Below are 19,039 nucleotides of genomic sequence, written 5' to 3' on the forward strand. Positions count from 1 at the left end.
AAATGTCTTGTAAAAAATAATATGAAAAATCGCAAAAAAAAAGTTAAAATTTAATATATATAATAGTTTAAATAGTTGTTTATATTATTTATAATTTGATCGAAGTTTAGTTCGTTACATAATTTATAACTTATAAGAAGATACTACATTAAATAAAAAATATATATTTTGTCTATATTTTTTCTAAAACCGTTCAGAGATATACTTATGTAGTTTGGGTGCATACTAATAATAACTAAGGACACTGGACAATATGTATATGATACAAGAAAATTAAAATTAGCATATTCAAAACGATAAATAAATGCACATAACTATTATCAATGTATACATCAAATTATTTGTGATGCATACTGCATACTAGTTTTAATTCGTAAAAGTATGATTCACCTTTAATACGTTTGTAGTCAACAAGAATTTACTTATTTTATTGACATATTATGATTTTATGAATAGTCATCAGTAATTCCCTCGTACAATCACTATACATATATACATATATATATATATATATATATATATATCTTGTCAATGACAAAGTAGTAAGTTGAAATTAATTTAGAGGGAATGAGTCAGTTGCCATTCATTTCTAGTTTTCCAATGTAATAACATAATTTAACTCTGCTACGGTGGATTTAAACGCAAGACATTTACTAAATAGTAAATACATACTTTATTGTATACCCTACACTATACCCCATAATATAATGACAGTAGATTATTTGCAGAGAAATAAAATAAAATGTCATCACTAAAATAATATAAAATATTAATGACTTTTAAATGATTAGTTTTATTGAGTTTTATTGCTTACTAGGTACACTTTAATACAATCACAACTGTCATATAGGTAAATACTTATAATAATATGTAGTATTACTATAATAGTATTCACAACATTTAAAATTAAAATAAAATATGTTGGTAGTAGGTACTACATTTATATTAAAACGGGTAAATGTATATTGTATATATTATATAGTCCATTACTTTATATTTTTTAGACATCACATGCGGGTAGGTCTCAATATTTCAAATTTAAGACCTGCAGCAGTTCACATTTGAAGTATACATTACAGTTAGTATTATTAAAAAAAAATAAAGCACTCAGAAATAGTTATCGCAAAACCCGTATGGGTAACCAAATATAAAAATATGATGATGATAGATCCCACGGGATAAATCAATACTAGATGTAGTTTGTTAAAAAAAAAATTATAATTATATTAAATAATATCGAACCATTACTTTATTCTAATATTAATTACATTATATTATATTAATATCTAAGATAATTATAAACTCAAATAGTCCCACATTAAAATGCGCTGCAAACGTCCAAACTGCCTACCCTAAATTAGTTTTTGGCTTGATTAAATTTAAGATACCAGAAATTATAAACTTTACTACAAATAAATTATTTACACTTTAATTAGTTTTATTTACACTAAAACTTATATTTTTTGATAGTTATCGAACTTACAATAAACGTGTTAATCCTTAAAACCGTTTAATTTTTTATACTAATTAATACCTTTATTGAAAATCCAAATCATAAAAAAAAACTATATTTTTAGGTACAAACACTAATAATAGTAATATTATTACTATGTAACAGTTATTAAAATAGATGTTATGAAAATTTAAAATTCTATCATTACGTAATCGCATGAACGGTTTTCCTTATAATAATAATAATAAATTATAGGTACTCAACTCATGTGTAAACGACAGAAACAATTTATAGAGTGGTTTTTCTACATGTCCATTTATAATAATAATATTATATATATATATATATGATATTAATATTGATATACGTGTTGAAGTCTTATTAATTTTCGTCTTTTCATTCTACAAATATTACCAAGTATCATCCACTGAAATAAATCCAGATCACACATAATATAATATATATATATACCACTACTACTTATGATGTTCTAATACCAACGACACGTCTTGAACAAGATTTCGATCGATTCGAGTGTTAGCGACGCCGCCGCACAACACGAGTACGCGATTAGGCTGGAACAGTCAATCTCAGTCGCACAGATGTTGACCGTATTATTATCGTTATATACGCGCAGCCTCCACAAAAACCGCTCCCCGATTAACGGCGGTCGGGCACAACCCATTTAGCAATCCCGTTCGACGACCGTTGGACTAGGTGCTTAATCTTTTTCGGACGTGGCACTCGAGATTCGAGAGAACCTCGTAATAAACCGTCAGTTGGGTGTAATAATATATTATTTTATTTTCATTTCCCCGTGCACATCCGCATAGTGCAGAGTCATCGGTTTTTGCGTATTTCTCTTTAGGTATTTTTTTTTTCAAAACTCATCCCCTCGATATTACACATAATTCCCCGAAGTCTCGCTCTATAGAACCAGCATATCGATATTCACCACCTACTAGAGAATGATTATTTTTTTTTTAATGCAAATCACTACATAACACTAACATCGACAACTATTTTTTGTAGTTTTTAAACGTTATGTTTTTAGTTTTATGTTGTATAGATTTTGTGTACTTATATTCATATATGTATACAGAAAACCATTGGAATAACTTAATATTTGTTAATGATTTTTTTTTTTTTGAATCAACGGTTTGCCGTATTTGTTTTTATAAATAATATGAAAACTAGGAAATATTTATCAAATATTATACTAAAAAATCTCAAATAAAATTGTTTTATTCCCGTATATGCCGTGCCGATCTATAAGTATTTTATTTTATTTTATTTTTTTTTTTTTAAATACAAACATTGACTGTAATGATATAACGGTGTTGTGGTTTAAAATATAAACACGCCTTATACATTTCAGTCTCTATTTTTTATTCATTACTTTCTTACATATACAATCTCAGTTTCTCTTCTCTCTTTCTTCCCGAATAAAAATATTATTATGTGTATACACACCATAATACGCCTATCGTACTGCGTCTTGTTGCATTTTTCACTCAATTCATATACATTGTAGCTAATTATACCTATATAATAGTATAATACTATTACACACACACATACATATATATATATTATATAAATATTATACTATATATATGAAATGTTGCTTACAGTACGAAGGCATCATCATCAATCGCAATAATATGACTTACTGCCAATCGTAACAAAATGAATAAAATAAAAACTCACAATACACGAGATACACGCCCAAACACTGGATGCGTATTATACGTACAGTAAAATATTCGTTAGCGTTCAACGCTCGGATAATAGAAACAAATAGTCGTACTAAACTACATGGTTTTCCTAAATCTCAAAGGAAAACACGATCATTTTAAAAAGTTAATAAATTACGTTCTACCGTAAGGCCCCTTTTACTCTGTATGCAGATACACTGCAGCCAACTAGGGGGTCATCTTAATATTATTCATGACCACCGAACCCTACATATATCGAGAGATGTAACACGATTGCGCTCTATTTACCTTTATACCTGTAAAAATTGTGTTCTATAAAATATAGATGTTGTCCTTTTAACAATTTCCTAATACACTATTTAAAAATATTAATATATGGTAAAATACAAATAAATTTGTATATTTTTCCAATATGTATAAAATAAATACATATAATTTTCAAGACTGATATCCTATAAGCTATGATTTAATATAAAGTACGTTTATACGTATATTATAGTCGCGTGTGGTTTTTATATATTAAAATTTAAAATGCTTAAATAGTTTAAATATATCGAATGCAATGATTCTCACAGTGTCCAGCGCCATCGTTAATATCTCCTAGTCGTATTGACTACATTGCCTAATCGTAGACATTAACATCACGTCATCAAATTTATAAATTTAAAATATACCAAATGTAAAAATGCTTACCCGATAGTCTCCGAGTGGCTAGCAAAACAGAATAGACATTAAGCACGGTAGCGAGCAGACCGTACCACACGGACCACAAGCTGTTGAGCTGACAGAAATGTCCTTTGCCGCCTGCGTAGTTGCTGTTTTCAGCCATCACGTCCGGCTCGCAAACATCTCCCACGAGCGTTTTTGAACCTCTGAAATGGAAAAAATACCAATCGATTAAATTAAACCTATTATAATACGTATATCGTATGTAGTATAAAAAATGGTAAATTAGTAAATGTCATTATGAAAATATTGTCTGTGGTGACTTTTAAGGAGGGTAAAAGGCGTTTTACTGCATGTTAAAATAGTACTGGCACGATTTCATTAAATTTTAAAAATTATTTTTTTTTTTTCATATCTCTACAATTACTCATACTAACTTACACTAACTTATACTACTAATATTATATATATATATATATCATATATATAATATATTATCACGTTGTGCTGTCGAAATACCTATAATATAGGTACCTATGTAGTTTGGAACTTGAACATTAATCATTCTCTTCCGTGGGAATTAAATACACAGTACTTTTGACCCCCCCCTCCTAACAAATAGATGTATAACTATATAATAGTATATAATTATTCTTCATTTGATATGATATATAATACAGTGTTGACATAGTAAAAGACAAATATTTAAGCTATTAAATATGTTTTTGCCTTATACAGGGTGTCTCGCGAGGATTTACCCATTGCGATATCTTCTGAAATAATGGAGATATCATAATTCTGGTTTTTTAATAAGATTCACAGGAACAAGAACTACAAATATTTCATGTTTTAATTTATTCTTATTTTTTGGTAAAAAAGTTAAAAATGTATTTTTTTATTTGATTATTTAAAAAAAAATTTAAAGAGAGCCATTTTGTAGTGTTTTTTTTTAATGAAAATATTGACGTAAATACGTTAATTTCATCAATTTCCTGATTTTTAATATTTTTTCTAGTTTCGAAAAAAACCCGTTCGCCGGCCGTACGAGCACGCGGGCCACATGTTTGATACAATGATACCACTATCGCACTATGGCACTATCGTATTAAATAATTCACAGTTTTTTTCCTAACCTGTGAATCCTATTAAAAAACCAGAATTATGATATCTCCATTATTTCAGGAGATATCGCAATGGGTAAATCCTCGCGGGACACTCTGTATTGATAGTATAATTAATTGAAAATATAAAATACATATAAAACGATTATTAATGCATTTTATAAAAATATTCATCCGTATTTTATTATCAACGGTAATTTTTTTTCCAGATGAAAATATTAAGAATGTTTTTTTTGTTGACATTTGTCATCGGGTTTTACTTTACGCGGATTCATCGCGTTCGACAACAATCTAAAGTAATTATTATTATTATTATTATTATAACACTGCTGTACTGCCATAATATTATATATAACATTAAACACGTCGACGTTGCCGCCGCACACGTATATTTACAATTTAAATATATCATGTTATCCCGCCGGGATATAACATACGCGGTAGTATGATTTATACCCATACTATTCGTATCACCGTATCACCGCCGTACACGCGCCTGTATAATAATAAAATTATAATGTACACTGGTCCGTGAAATCAACTGTCGATTATACACACACAGCTCGCCACCGTGTTTTAATGGAAACCTCTATAGTTTTCTCGCCGTCTAATTGTCATTATTTCGATATATTTTTTCCATCACCTAAAGCACAATATAATGCGTGCGTGTGTCCGATGAGCGTTGTTCAATTACAGGGTGATTGCACTCGGCGTGTGCACGTTACAATGCACCTGACACACCCGACGCGACAGTTTCGTGTTTCCTATACAAAATATTGTAATTTATTATATATTACTCGATATCTTGTATACAGAGTGATTCACCAAGTAGGATCAACCACATTTTCCCTTTAATAATGAATTTAGTCCAATTCTGATTTTTGGAATATTTGGTGGGTAAAATGACAACATTTTCAATTATTCATACCATTTAAGGTACACTTTGAGTGTCGTGTACCGATCAACAACTTTTTTTTTGAAATAAAACACATTCTTTTTTACTGTAAGATTATTGTCAAGTATATGATCATTTAGAGAATTTTACTTTGTTCAAATTTATTTAGTTACATTGATTTACGTGGAAAATATTTTGCAGTGACAAAAAAAAATATATATTTAAGATGCACACGTTTTATTACATGGGATTTAGAGCAGATCGTATTTCTATGTTTTCAACATTGTGCATTCTGTAATATTTTATACTTGTTTCAGTAGTACTACGTATCATATATACATCGTATATTATAAGTGTGAATGCTTTCTTGTTATCATTACTATAGTATTATTATTTATTATTGTTTTAGTTGGTGTTGTTGTGCCGGTAGGTTAGGTTACAATTTAATTTTGATACGGAGTAATAGATATCAACAAAACGATACGGGATGCTTTAAGGCTTTATAATTATTTGAATATTTGATCTGCTTGTACATTTCGCGTTGTACAACGAAAAAATAGTTGAATTGACAGAATTAAAAAACTTAAATGTGTTTATTATTATATAATCATAATATTCAAGGATTATATTAGCTTTATGTTTTTAATTTTATAACTTCATCTTATACATAGGTATCTTATGTATATTTATTTTTTTAGTTTTCTATAAAATTTTTGATGGTAAGCTTAAATGAGTTTTAGGAGTAATTTGGGCGAGGGATAAGAGAGAGAAGTCCTCCACTGATAATACTTCTGGGGTGTGAATATTTTGAGAGTCATTATTTTGTTAAATTTCTTGTTTGGACATTTGGGTGATCAGAGGACAAATTGTAATTAACGTGTAGTATGCACGACTTAATACCAGTACTTAATACTTTATTCATTCATTTATAGATTTAATATTAGTAGGTAACCTTTGTTACTAACTGATCATTTTTGTTTGGGTTTTTTATAATTTGTTTAGCTTTGACTTTGAATAATACATCCAAATTGGTTTTAGTGAGGACTAATAAGTTATAAGAGCTAATAGATTTAATTTAGTCCGAAGTGAAAGCTTAGGAATATATTTAAGAATATAATAACGAGAATTTAGTTTAAGTTGTTTGGTGTTTTGATTATATGGTAGGCCCAGAAAAATGTTTTATCGATGTAGACACCATAGTATTTTCTGATTAATGAAATTGGAATTAATATTTTGTTAAATATTATTCGAGTATACCTATATGACGGGTTTGAGAGCAATAGTAATGTGACTGATTCTACTTTCGTCAATATTTACTTTCCAGTTTTTCAACACCAGGTTTCAATAAAATTAATACAAGAAATATGAAAAAATGTTTAGATGCAGTGTCATGTTGATTAGATTTCCGTGAAATAAGATGATTAGTTTATCGTCGCCGCATTCAATGACAAGGAGAAGTGGGTTGATCCACTATACAAAAAAAAACATTGAATAGGAGAAAAGGTATTATTTTATTTAGAGAATCACCTTCGGCATGTATTATAGAAGTAGGATTTAAAAAGTGAGAAAAAGGCAGGAAGTAAGATAATTTTATTTTTAAAAAAAAAAAACGTCTGTAAAAGATGTGATGCTGTATTTTTTTGTAAAAATATTGAAAAAAAACTAAACATCCAAGAATAACCTAACAACCTTGTGTTAGAAGTATATTGTGTTATAAATAATATAAGTGAAATTATTATGCGTAATAGATCAAAAAAGGATGGAACATATATCGATGAAAAAATTGTATTGATACGATATCTTCCTAAATTTCATTCGATTGGCATACAATATATATATATATCGTACTATACTGCGACAAACAAATAATATTATTTTTAAATATTATTACATGTATAATGCATATTTGACACAAAACTTCTTTACAAATACAAAATGCGTGTGTTTAAGTATAACGGTACATAATATTACATAGAAGAATACGACGTTGTATAGGCTTTGTTATCTTACGGAAATTATTATTGTTGTATTTATTTTCTCTATCATCGTTTGTTATATTATTATTATAATTGACCGACCACTCCGTAGACACGAACTTTTCAATGATATAATATTATGCACTACGCCATCTTATATATTATAATTTGAAATACTAGAATGCATTTAATTGGTTAATTTTACAGGTTTAATATATATACGTTGCGGTTCAACAGTATCTTGAGGGCAAAATGTATAATATAATTCGTTGAATAATAATTATATGCAATTATCCTATTAGCCCGTTTGCACTACTTACCCACCGATATATACAATATACATCATAAAACAAATTCACCAACCCGGCTTCATTATAATATTGTGTTACTCGTATTTGTAAATATTATCATTTAAGCAAAGGTTCCCATTATAAATATTATGTGTGGCTTATATTAGTTATATTCATACATTGTATAAAGTATCATTTTTATTGAGTTAAACAGAACAAAAGTCAGTAGCACATTATTATTATTATTTTTTTTTATATATGGTCTTTCTACTGTGTTTCCATTATATTTTGTATGGACAAATAAAAAGTTATATTTTATATCGTTAATAATGTAAATGTGTGAAGTGTAAAATCACAATTTTTTAATAACTGTAAAAGTACTTATTAGTGATTTTTATCTTAAATAATATCAAATACCTACTCAATATGGAAATTTTCAAATTGAAAGTGTCATTAATTGATTATACATTTTAAGCAGCAAGCGAATTTGATGAAAAATATTTACATTAATTAGTATTTTAATACTTAGATTGTAAGTCTTAGAATGTTCGTCTTACTAAAATCTTATACCGTTATTATTTATTAAAATAAATAGATTATTATATTATTTGCATAAATTTAAAAAAAATAACACACAATATAGTATTTAGTTGTAAAAACGTATTTACAAGTTTACAACACTATCGTTATATCAAATTAAAATATATATGTATTACTCTATTTTTATATGCATCATATGGTAATTTATTATAAATGTTATCAAATTATATTTTATAAATCCTGTGTACATTACATCGATAAAATAGACTTCTTACTAACATCCTAATATATATATGTTTCAAGTGTAATACACTGTAACTAGTCGAGCTTTGTACACATCAAATATAATAATAGCTAATTAAAGTATCATAAATTGTAGTTTAACAATTAACCGCTCCAGTTCGCCGCGGGTTACGCGGCCCGTTTATATCTATCCAACAAGATCCTCGAATGTTTACTTAAAGCAAAGTTTATAATAATTTGGAGATCACTTCAAAAACCGGCATTAACATACGGCTGCTCGAGGATAATACCCCGTAAATCCGTTTGGATACGTCTGTGATGCATTATACCTATATAGTCATATTATAATCTTATTAGTTATCACACGAAACTTAAAAAATAAGCGATCGAATTATAAATTTTAAACAAGTCGTCAAATATCGTTGACACGATGAAAAATAATACTCTTGGCATTGGTCATTTTAAATATACACACGTAGTATGCTATAATATTATTCCAATTCCGAATAAAACATTATATTATACGTGTAGAATTCTAGATTAAATATATCGTTTAATTTAAAATAAAATGTATAAACTATACACGACGGCAATATTTAATTATTATGTGATATTGTTGAGTCATTATAGTCATTATTCATTACGGTACCAATAATGTTATATTTTAAGGAATAATCACATCATACTTTTTTAAAAAACTGCACTATACGTATATGAATATGCTGACTACCACTAGTTTGTAAGTTGAAACGCAATTACATTTTTAAATGTTTTTCTTGGATATACACAATACTTTTTATGTTTATAGATTACGAGTGAATTTATTTTGGTAACACGTTGTTATATTTTTCTTTAAACACTCTTATTCGGATAGAGATAATGCTCAAGTTATCGTCTTGTATAAATATAATTACAACATTGAGTCTGTAAATATTACTATACAGTTTTATGGAAATTATTATTCAATTGTATTAATGGTTTCAATAAACGTAAGGTGACACTACCAATATTTAATACTTAAATAGTTTATCAAAAATATCACGCAGTGTGGTTTTAAACATTTCTTGGTATAAGTAATAAGTTGTTTGTTTAATTTGATAACACACCGTTATCCCTTATACCTATATTATTACCTAAATGATAACGACGAAATAAGTCTCGATGACTAATATCCAGTCCTTATTGTGTCTTTATTATGGATATATTTAATTAACATATACTCATATTGATCAAATAATTTCAAAAAAAAAATTAAGTGTTTTTATTAGATTTTTGATTAATCCACAATTTTCAATATTTTATATTAATACATAACATACATTCGTTTATTATTAATTTATAAACAATCATAATTTACTGAATATTTTAACAAAAAACAAAATAAAGGAATAAGAACATTCAGTATATTATACAATATGATCAATATGTACTTACTTATTTTACTGAATAAATATAAGCAGCAGAAAGTCCTATGTAATAGGGGTTTAATATAGATATATTTTTATCGTTCTGGAAACGTTTGTGGACAAAATTAACATTTTTTTTTTATTGAATTTTACGTCCGGTAGTTTTCCACCCTAAAATAATATTTTTTTTTTACCGGAAGTTGACAATATTCTTTGATCTGAGAACTTGTGTTTATATTATATACGTTATACCACATCATTGCAATCACACACTGTTCGCTTAGTTATATTGGAAACAAATAGAAATTCCAAAGAATTGATTATAATAATGTCCCTCCTATTTTATGGTATGATATACGATAGATATTTGTAACTTGCGCACGAATGATGTTGTATTACTGGAATTTAAATCCAAACACTATTGGACGTGTATACAACAACGATTTAATAATCGTTTAAAAACAATGTTCGTTCCCCTTTGTAATTTGTCGAGGATTCACTTTCTTCCGAATAAAGGATAATAAATTATTTTTAATGTACCAGAAAAAAAACATTTTCTAAATGTTTACTCCCTACAAGTGTACGCTTATTATTTTATAGTTAATACCCCACACTAAATATGAGAGGATCTCATTTAAAATAAAATGTTTATCATCGTTTTTGTTAGTAAAATATATTATGAAACTATGCCAAATAAAGATAGCATAAGAAATTAAATACAATAATTTATAAAACTTACAGGCAAAACCGTTTTTTCATAATACGTCCTAATCTTGAATTTCGGTTTTACCATACCGTTTCAAGTTTTTAAGTAAAACAGCATTAAAACCATAAAAATAATGATTTAATGTAATCAATTTTAATAAAACTTGAAGATAGAATCTTAAATGTTTATATACATTTCTAGTGTGAAGATACCATGCATTTTTTTTACGAATTCAAAAGATTATGTTCAGCGAACTAAATTATTATAAAAATATTATATAATTTTATATGAAGTATAAATATAAAAACACATATTTTTTTTTCAATTGTTATCAACTGCAAAGATATAAGAGAAACGCAAATAATCATTTCCGATTTCCTTTATATATATATATATATATATACCCACCTATTAATACATTTTTTTGCAATACAATAATGTAATATTAATGTCATATAATAGTGAATATATGAAATATTTTTTAAAATTTTTGTTTTTAAAGTTTTACGACAACATAGCTCAAGGAATATCTTTAAGTATTATTATGATAGAGGCCTTGGAAATTGCATTTATTCAACCGCTTAGCGGACGTGATCGGATGTTCGGTAACATTGAAGGAGGCTATCATTATTATACCAACTAACCGGGTTTTGTTCAACAGTGTATCGGTCCAATGAGTTTCGGCACCTCTTGAATACTAAGTTCGACGATTATTGTCTTGGAAAAAAATATATAATAAATGACTAAATATAATCGTGTAATTGAGAATTTATCGTCGGGTGGCGTTATGCATTTATTTCGGGGTGAACGGACTTCAACCAAACTATCCACCGTCGCGCCACCGACTTTGAAATATTTTATTAATACATTACAATTGTATATATTATATTCAAAGCACGAATTACGAAAAAATAATCAAATTTCGAAAGAAATTTGATTTAGGTATAACAAAAGGCGCCGAATTTATATATTTATTATTTTTTTTTAATTTAATGCAAAAAGGATCGTATAAACAAAACGAAACAGCACACTTATTGGATATGCGATTATTTGAATAAAATGCCAGTGGCAATAAACGTAATGAAAGTTGTTGGTTGGTATATTTAATAAGAAATTATTATAACACGTCATATAAATATATTCATAGGCGCAACTAGGGGAGGGGGCTTGGATGGGCTTAATAATTAGACAGAAGTTGGTGGTACTGTTATTTTAAACTACGTTTTGACAATCACTTTAAGACAGTAAATTTTTGTGCATTCTATAAACTATTCAAACATCATTAAACAGCTGTGCGAAAAGTTACAATGTTAATATATTATTATTTATTACAGTACTATGATGATAGTTACAGAACGCTATACTCGAATTGCACATTTTAACTTAAAAATAGCCTAACAATGCATTACATAGAATTTTTAATTTTTTTATACGAGGTTTTGATTTTTTGTTATTATTGTTTTAAATTTAAACAACCATCAAATATCACAATTTTATTTTGATAGTTTATAATATTTCCCTTTTTTCATAAAATATAATTTTTTATAAAAACTTATCTTGAAGCTATAAAGTATTGAAAAATTGCATACTTTTGAAAGTAGTTAAATTCATATAAAAGTTTATATTTTATATGGTAATTTAAATATTAAATATATATATGAATAGTATACTGTTAAGTTTTTTTTTGATTTCCCGAAGACTCAAGTTACTAAACCCTATTCGTATATAATAAATTCATCTATTATATGTATACTGAAATTTGTTTTTTTATCAGTTTATAAAAAACTTGTAATGGCAGACTATGATTTAAATTCATTTAAACTGCTTCCTGGTATGCACATATAATACGGCAATTTCAACTTATAATAATTGTATTTATTTTTACACAATTTTTGATTAATTTGTACGTTAATATATCTTAATTAGTTTTTTATACTTATGCATAAAACTATATTAAGCAACAAATTAATGCAGAACAATTATATAATATCTACTAATATATAATATATATTTATAGCCTTTATATACACCTGTATTTATTTAAGACGCACGGCATATAAGTGTAACTAAATAATAAATAATGTAATATCTATTTAAAAATATGCAAACATATTCTGAAATAATGCACTATAGTACTTAAAACCCGTGATACGATTGCACTATAACATCATATCGCCCGTTGCCCGGAAGTACCTGTATTTACCTACGTACAGTATATAAAATATATGAAACGAAATGGAGCGATAAATTTTCAAAGCTCGACAGTTTTACTCCGGTCAAATTACATTACGCGTGTGTATTCGTCTTAGGTATATAGTCATATACGCACATATACAATTATATACATGAATTATGCAATAATAATAGTTTACACACGCCCGCCCACAAGAGAGTTGTTAAGTCGAATGTCCGGCGGTCACGTTATTCCAGAACGACATAGTGAATTCCACGTCCCCAACGAAGAGGGTCGTAAAACACTCGTAACTCTATATTTCACAAATCACAACTATTCAAGGCATTAATTCAACGTTTTCAAAATTAATAATTTTAATTCTAATTCTGTGTTTAAAATATTTCAGACAATTTATTTTTTATACGCTGATTTTTAGTCTTCAGCTGAGAATATCTAAGGATTTTGCTAATTCTTCAAATCAGATATTCCAAACTACTGAACAATTATAAACATAGTAGAATTACGTCCTTTTTCATCGAAGATGTCGAATTACTGCGAGTATAATTATATTATCAAGATCCTATGTTTGCACATCGTTTATGCATCATTTTGCCCGTGCTATACAGTCTTAATGTTGTTTCCCTAAATGTGTGTGCGCGCGCGACCCCATATATTTGGTTTAGGTACATATCTTAGTACTGCCATCTCTTACTCGATCCAATCTGAAGCAGTTATATACGAGAATCAAAGACAAACCTTGTAACCTAAGTAGAATACCATATTCCTACAAATGCGTATTAATGTTTGTATATATTATATTATGGTGTATGCAGATTAGTATCATACAGATGCAATGTCATGAATACATTCCTAGCTACTATACGCACATAAGATAAACAAAATATTAACCCACAGGTATTATACAATAATATATAGTTAGCTAATATATATATATATATATATATATATATGCATTAATAACTTATTGTATACAAAATAAATAGTAATATACTCGTAATTCGTATTATAGATATAGTTATATGTATATTATCATGCTAATCATTATTATAAGATAATATTGTATTTGTACGGTGATTTCGATTGTATTTGATTACTGTGCTGTTTAATTACAATATTAAGGACAACACATTGACTTTTTGATTAAATGATACAATACAACGCTATAATATAGTTTTTGTTTAATGACAATTATTACAACCTTCAAAATAAAAAAAAAAATAATTTAACTAGTACTATATAATATAATAATATATACCTGTGGCAAAAAAATCAAAAAAAATACAAAAATTAGAATATGAGAAATTCAAATGGAACCTTTAAATTTTAAACTTTAAAAATACGGTTACTTTATGATGTTCTCTAAAATGGAATATTTTATTCATGCGTCTTAACTCGATTTATATAAATATTTAATTAAAATGTAAGTTATTAAGTCTACACATTTAGAATACGTACATAATATTATAAATTAGGTACGTTTATTTTATTTATCTACATATTAAATATTAAAAATATGTAAATTCAGCAATGTTTTAAGGTAGATCACTGAATTATTATTATGAATATAATGCTAATGTATTGTTATGATATCAAATAAATAATACTTATATAGTTATATAAAATATGCTATGCGTAAAATATACACGCGCAATTTATACATGCACACGTATGGTTTTCATTTTCGTAATAATATAAATAAAACTCGCGAGATGTGTACAATCTACATGTATAATATCACGCAATACTTTATTTTGATACTGTTTTAAGCCGTTTTCACAATGTTTTTAAATTCCTTACGTTTATTTACGTATAGCTTATAATTTTGTAATGTTTAATCCAAAGACTAACATAAAAATAATACTTATTTCATTTGTTTGTAAAAAAGAAAGAATACACATAATATAACTACTATATATTTTATTATAACAATATAACATGCATAAAATGTTTATATACTGAGTGATCCATTTTAAGTAAGACATTCTTTCACATTCAAGACGTTATAATATTTACAAATGACATTTTAAATATTGTATTCCTAAGCAGAATATTGAGTATTTATAACATCTGAATATTTTTATCTATATATATAAATTAAATTTCAGACAAGCAGTTTATTAGTTATAAATATTTAAAGTTTTGATGAGTAGAGTAGCTGAGTACCATCATTTGACGGGGTACCTCTGTAGTGGCACTTTATTCCTTTTTTAAAAACTTAAAATATACTTATAAATCATCAACGACTCATTCAAAATTCAATTTTTATATTTTAAAGTACTTTAATAAAAATTTTGATTTGGAATAAGAAATTAAAAGTGCTTTTTATCATTAAAGAATAACAATAAATTAAAAATTTAACGAAAATAATATCAAAAACAGTAATAGTTTTTGAAATTATGAATATCTTACGTTAAATGAATCATTATAGGTATACAATTATTTACATTACTATAATATATTATGTATGTACCATATATTTTAATGCACATCAGTCGTTAACAATGGCTCTAAATATACCAAAAAAGTAGTTTTTGTTTTTAAGAAAAATATTAGATGATGATGAAAGCAATACATAACTCGTTTGACGTTGAAATATTTGAGTTCTTGTCGTTCTTGAGGATAAACGATTTACTTAATAATAACCTAATCGTATCTTAGATAATTATATAGTCAGTACCAAATCGAATTTGTAATTTCTTTGATATATGATGAGTATTGATAACTAATATTTGTAATAATATTGTGTCTGAGTTATTCCGGTTCTTAGAAAAAAGGTCAACATCATATATATAGTAATCTATCATTCTAAACGATGGTTCTCTGGACATTCATAATAGAATTTATTATCAATGATGGAATTACGCTTTCGTGTTGAGAGGTGTATAATATGAAACATGTATACTACGTAGTAATGCATCGAATGACTAAAGTATAGAATCCACGCTATCTAGTCTGTATACGTTAATACGATTACGTCTGGCTATTAAAAATAGCCACCAGAATTGTAAAACTCAATAAAACTTAAGTAAAAATAAAAAATAAATAAATAAATAATACGAAGTATTTGGAGGGTTATTAAAAGAACCGTAATTAAAATCAATAACGGAAAAATAAAATATAATTTTAGAGTTGTAGTATAAATATTGTATCCACCCAACCACTCCCGTGCTGTGGTATTCAACGTACTATTATGTGTATATATAGATACGGGGGCGGCGTTGCCATCGCGCCTGTTACTTTTCCGCATAAATGCCTATATAAAATTAATGACGTTAAATGGGCTTCAATGTGGGGAACAATAATATTATACCAGAAAGGGTCTCAAAATCATAATATTAGTTTTTATATGCGCTGCCACAAAACTAATTTATACCCAATAACATAATACACATAATATAATTAATATGTCTGAAAAATCATTTTAAGTTGTTTTTCAATAGTAATTGAACTACCCAACAATAACGCAATCAAAATGATATCAATATAAATTGAATACGTGTGGTCTACAGCGGCACCTAACCCAATATTATATAACATGATATATAATTAATATATCTAGCGCACACGAGATTCACACTTAGTTTAATAATAACGTTGTATAGGTGCGACTCATATAGGTATAAAGGTAATTTGTTAGAGTGGTTGAGTCAATGAAAAAATTGACTCGAGCTATAAAAATTTAGTAAGTTATAAGTTTATATAGTAAACAAAATAAATTATACTGTTAAATTTTGTACGAAGAAAAATATTGACAATTTATAGGTTTCTTATGTATAGTGATTGCGCAACCAAACCATTTTATTGTTTTAATAATAATTTATCGTTTTGTCAAACAATATAAATGAATTTAGTGCACTTTATAGTGATTAAGCCACTGAATGCTTGTGTCAGCTAAATTATTAATTATATCAAGATATATTAATTTATTACAGGTTAATTATTTTCATATAAACGCATTGGTATACGGCGTGACTAAACACAAAAAAACTACTTATTTAATTATTCGTTTTACTTTACACAATCATAGATATCTATAATTATAATTTCTACTGGACTTATTAATTTGTTTTAAATTGTATGTAAGTCGAACGATGATAGCGTTTTGAGAGCATTTGTTGTGAAACTCTCTCACGACGACGAAATATAAACAAACGTAAACAAACACATGTTCATAAGTTGAATGTTTTTTTTTTCCTGTTCCAGTCGTTCTCACACTCCTGCAGCAAATGACATTTCACACCACCTCGTGTCGGTTGGGTACACGGTGGAAACGACGCGCGGAGACGAAAAGGTCTCGTCGTTAGGTGACCTCTGGTTTATTATACAACGATATATATATATATATATACATAATAGGGTCTATTTTTCTTATGTATATTACCATGGGTTATATATACATGGTTACGGGTAAACGGGGGTATACACGGACGATAAAACAACGTAAAAATACGTCCGAAAAACTAATCCAATTGTCGTTGTAAAATATGTCATCTCCCCGTCAGCGGCTGTTGCGACGATCTGTAGCACAATGGCTCCCTACCATTACTATATAGTATAATAATATCCACAACGAACCGGCGACATACAATCGTAGTTATCATTTTATGTAAATTATTAAATATATAGATGATATACTTATATACATCAACGTGTCAACACCCGACAATTGAGATTCGTCGGAATACAGAACTGCTTTGAATATTTAATAAGACAATAGTTATATATTTTCGAAAATAATATAAATATACAATAAATACGCTTTTGATGCACGAAAAATTCCAGGTACGTTTCAGATAAAGAGAAGAATAAAAAATAATAATGCTTCGTACCTTTGGAAAAAACGACGAGGGGTCTCCTGAACAGATGATGATAATGTATACATAAATATATATATACAAACTTACATAATGTGTATACCGGATATTTCATGCATATTTGTACCACAAATCTGCATGAAATTCAATGCAGGTGTAAGTTTATCACATTATCGCTACCTGAAGCAGTCCATAACTATACGTACTTATTGTTATACCAAACTTTTGCATCTTTATCAATTGATTTAATACAACTAAAAAGAAAATAAAACCGAATAATTGAGATACAATTTACATTACAAACGAATTTCCTCACAGCTCAAATACCATATAATACAGTCGAAACAAACAAAAAACTGTAGTCTGTAATTTATGCGTTTTGTGTATTTTTATATATTTTCTACTAATTACTAGTTACGTGCGTGAATATATTTATCTTATAATGGATTTCGTTTATAAATTTAATCGACAATATCGATTTATTACGTGGTGACATTTTGCTTTCATTCGTATTTCAATATATTTTAAGCCTATAGCGATCTATATACGCATCACTGCGTCAACGCATAATTGTTATTGTACGGGTCTAAAATCATTTATGAAAGTCACAGGGTTAGTGTATTTTAAAAACTAAAAAAAAAAAACAGTGTGCTGAAATGTTTTTTTTTTTGCTTATTTTCTTATAATGTAAACTATATACCAGAGGTATATAGAGCACTTTAATGTGTTATGGTATACGAATACAATCTTGTAAAATATATATTGTTAATAAGATCCTTAAAAGGTTCTAGCATTATTGGAAAAATATACTTAACAATATTAAAAATCGTATTCGGTAGGTAACCGATGGATGAAAAAAAGATCACCCAGCACATTAATAATACTAATTGAAAATTTTAGATAATTATCTTCAATAAGGTTTCAATATATATATATTTATATTTATACATTTTTTTTTATACTTCAAACAAAATATTTTGTTATCATATTTTATATAATGTTATTTCAACATTTTTA

At 27.2% G+C, this 19,039-nt stretch overlaps 1 protein-coding gene across 2 annotated transcripts in view; it reads right to left on the reverse strand.

The window, feature by feature from the left end:
• LOC113548885 (protein tincar) overlaps positions 1 to 19,039 on the reverse strand; it is a 68,081-nt gene that overhangs the window by 21,485 nt on the left and 27,557 nt on the right. For both annotated transcript variants that reach the window (XM_026949978.1, XM_026949979.1), the window contains exon 2: positions 3,865 to 4,043. In XM_026949978.1, coding sequence (XP_026805779.1) covers positions 3,865 to 4,000 — 136 coding nt within the window. In that variant the 5' untranslated portion in view covers positions 4,001 to 4,043. The remainder of the gene's footprint in view (positions 1 to 3,864; positions 4,044 to 19,039) is intronic.

The sequence above is a fragment of the Rhopalosiphum maidis genome, chromosome 4 (genome assembly GCF_003676215.2).
Source record: "Rhopalosiphum maidis isolate BTI-1 chromosome 4, ASM367621v3, whole genome shotgun sequence".
Taxonomy (NCBI): domain Eukaryota; kingdom Metazoa; phylum Arthropoda; class Insecta; order Hemiptera; family Aphididae; genus Rhopalosiphum; species Rhopalosiphum maidis.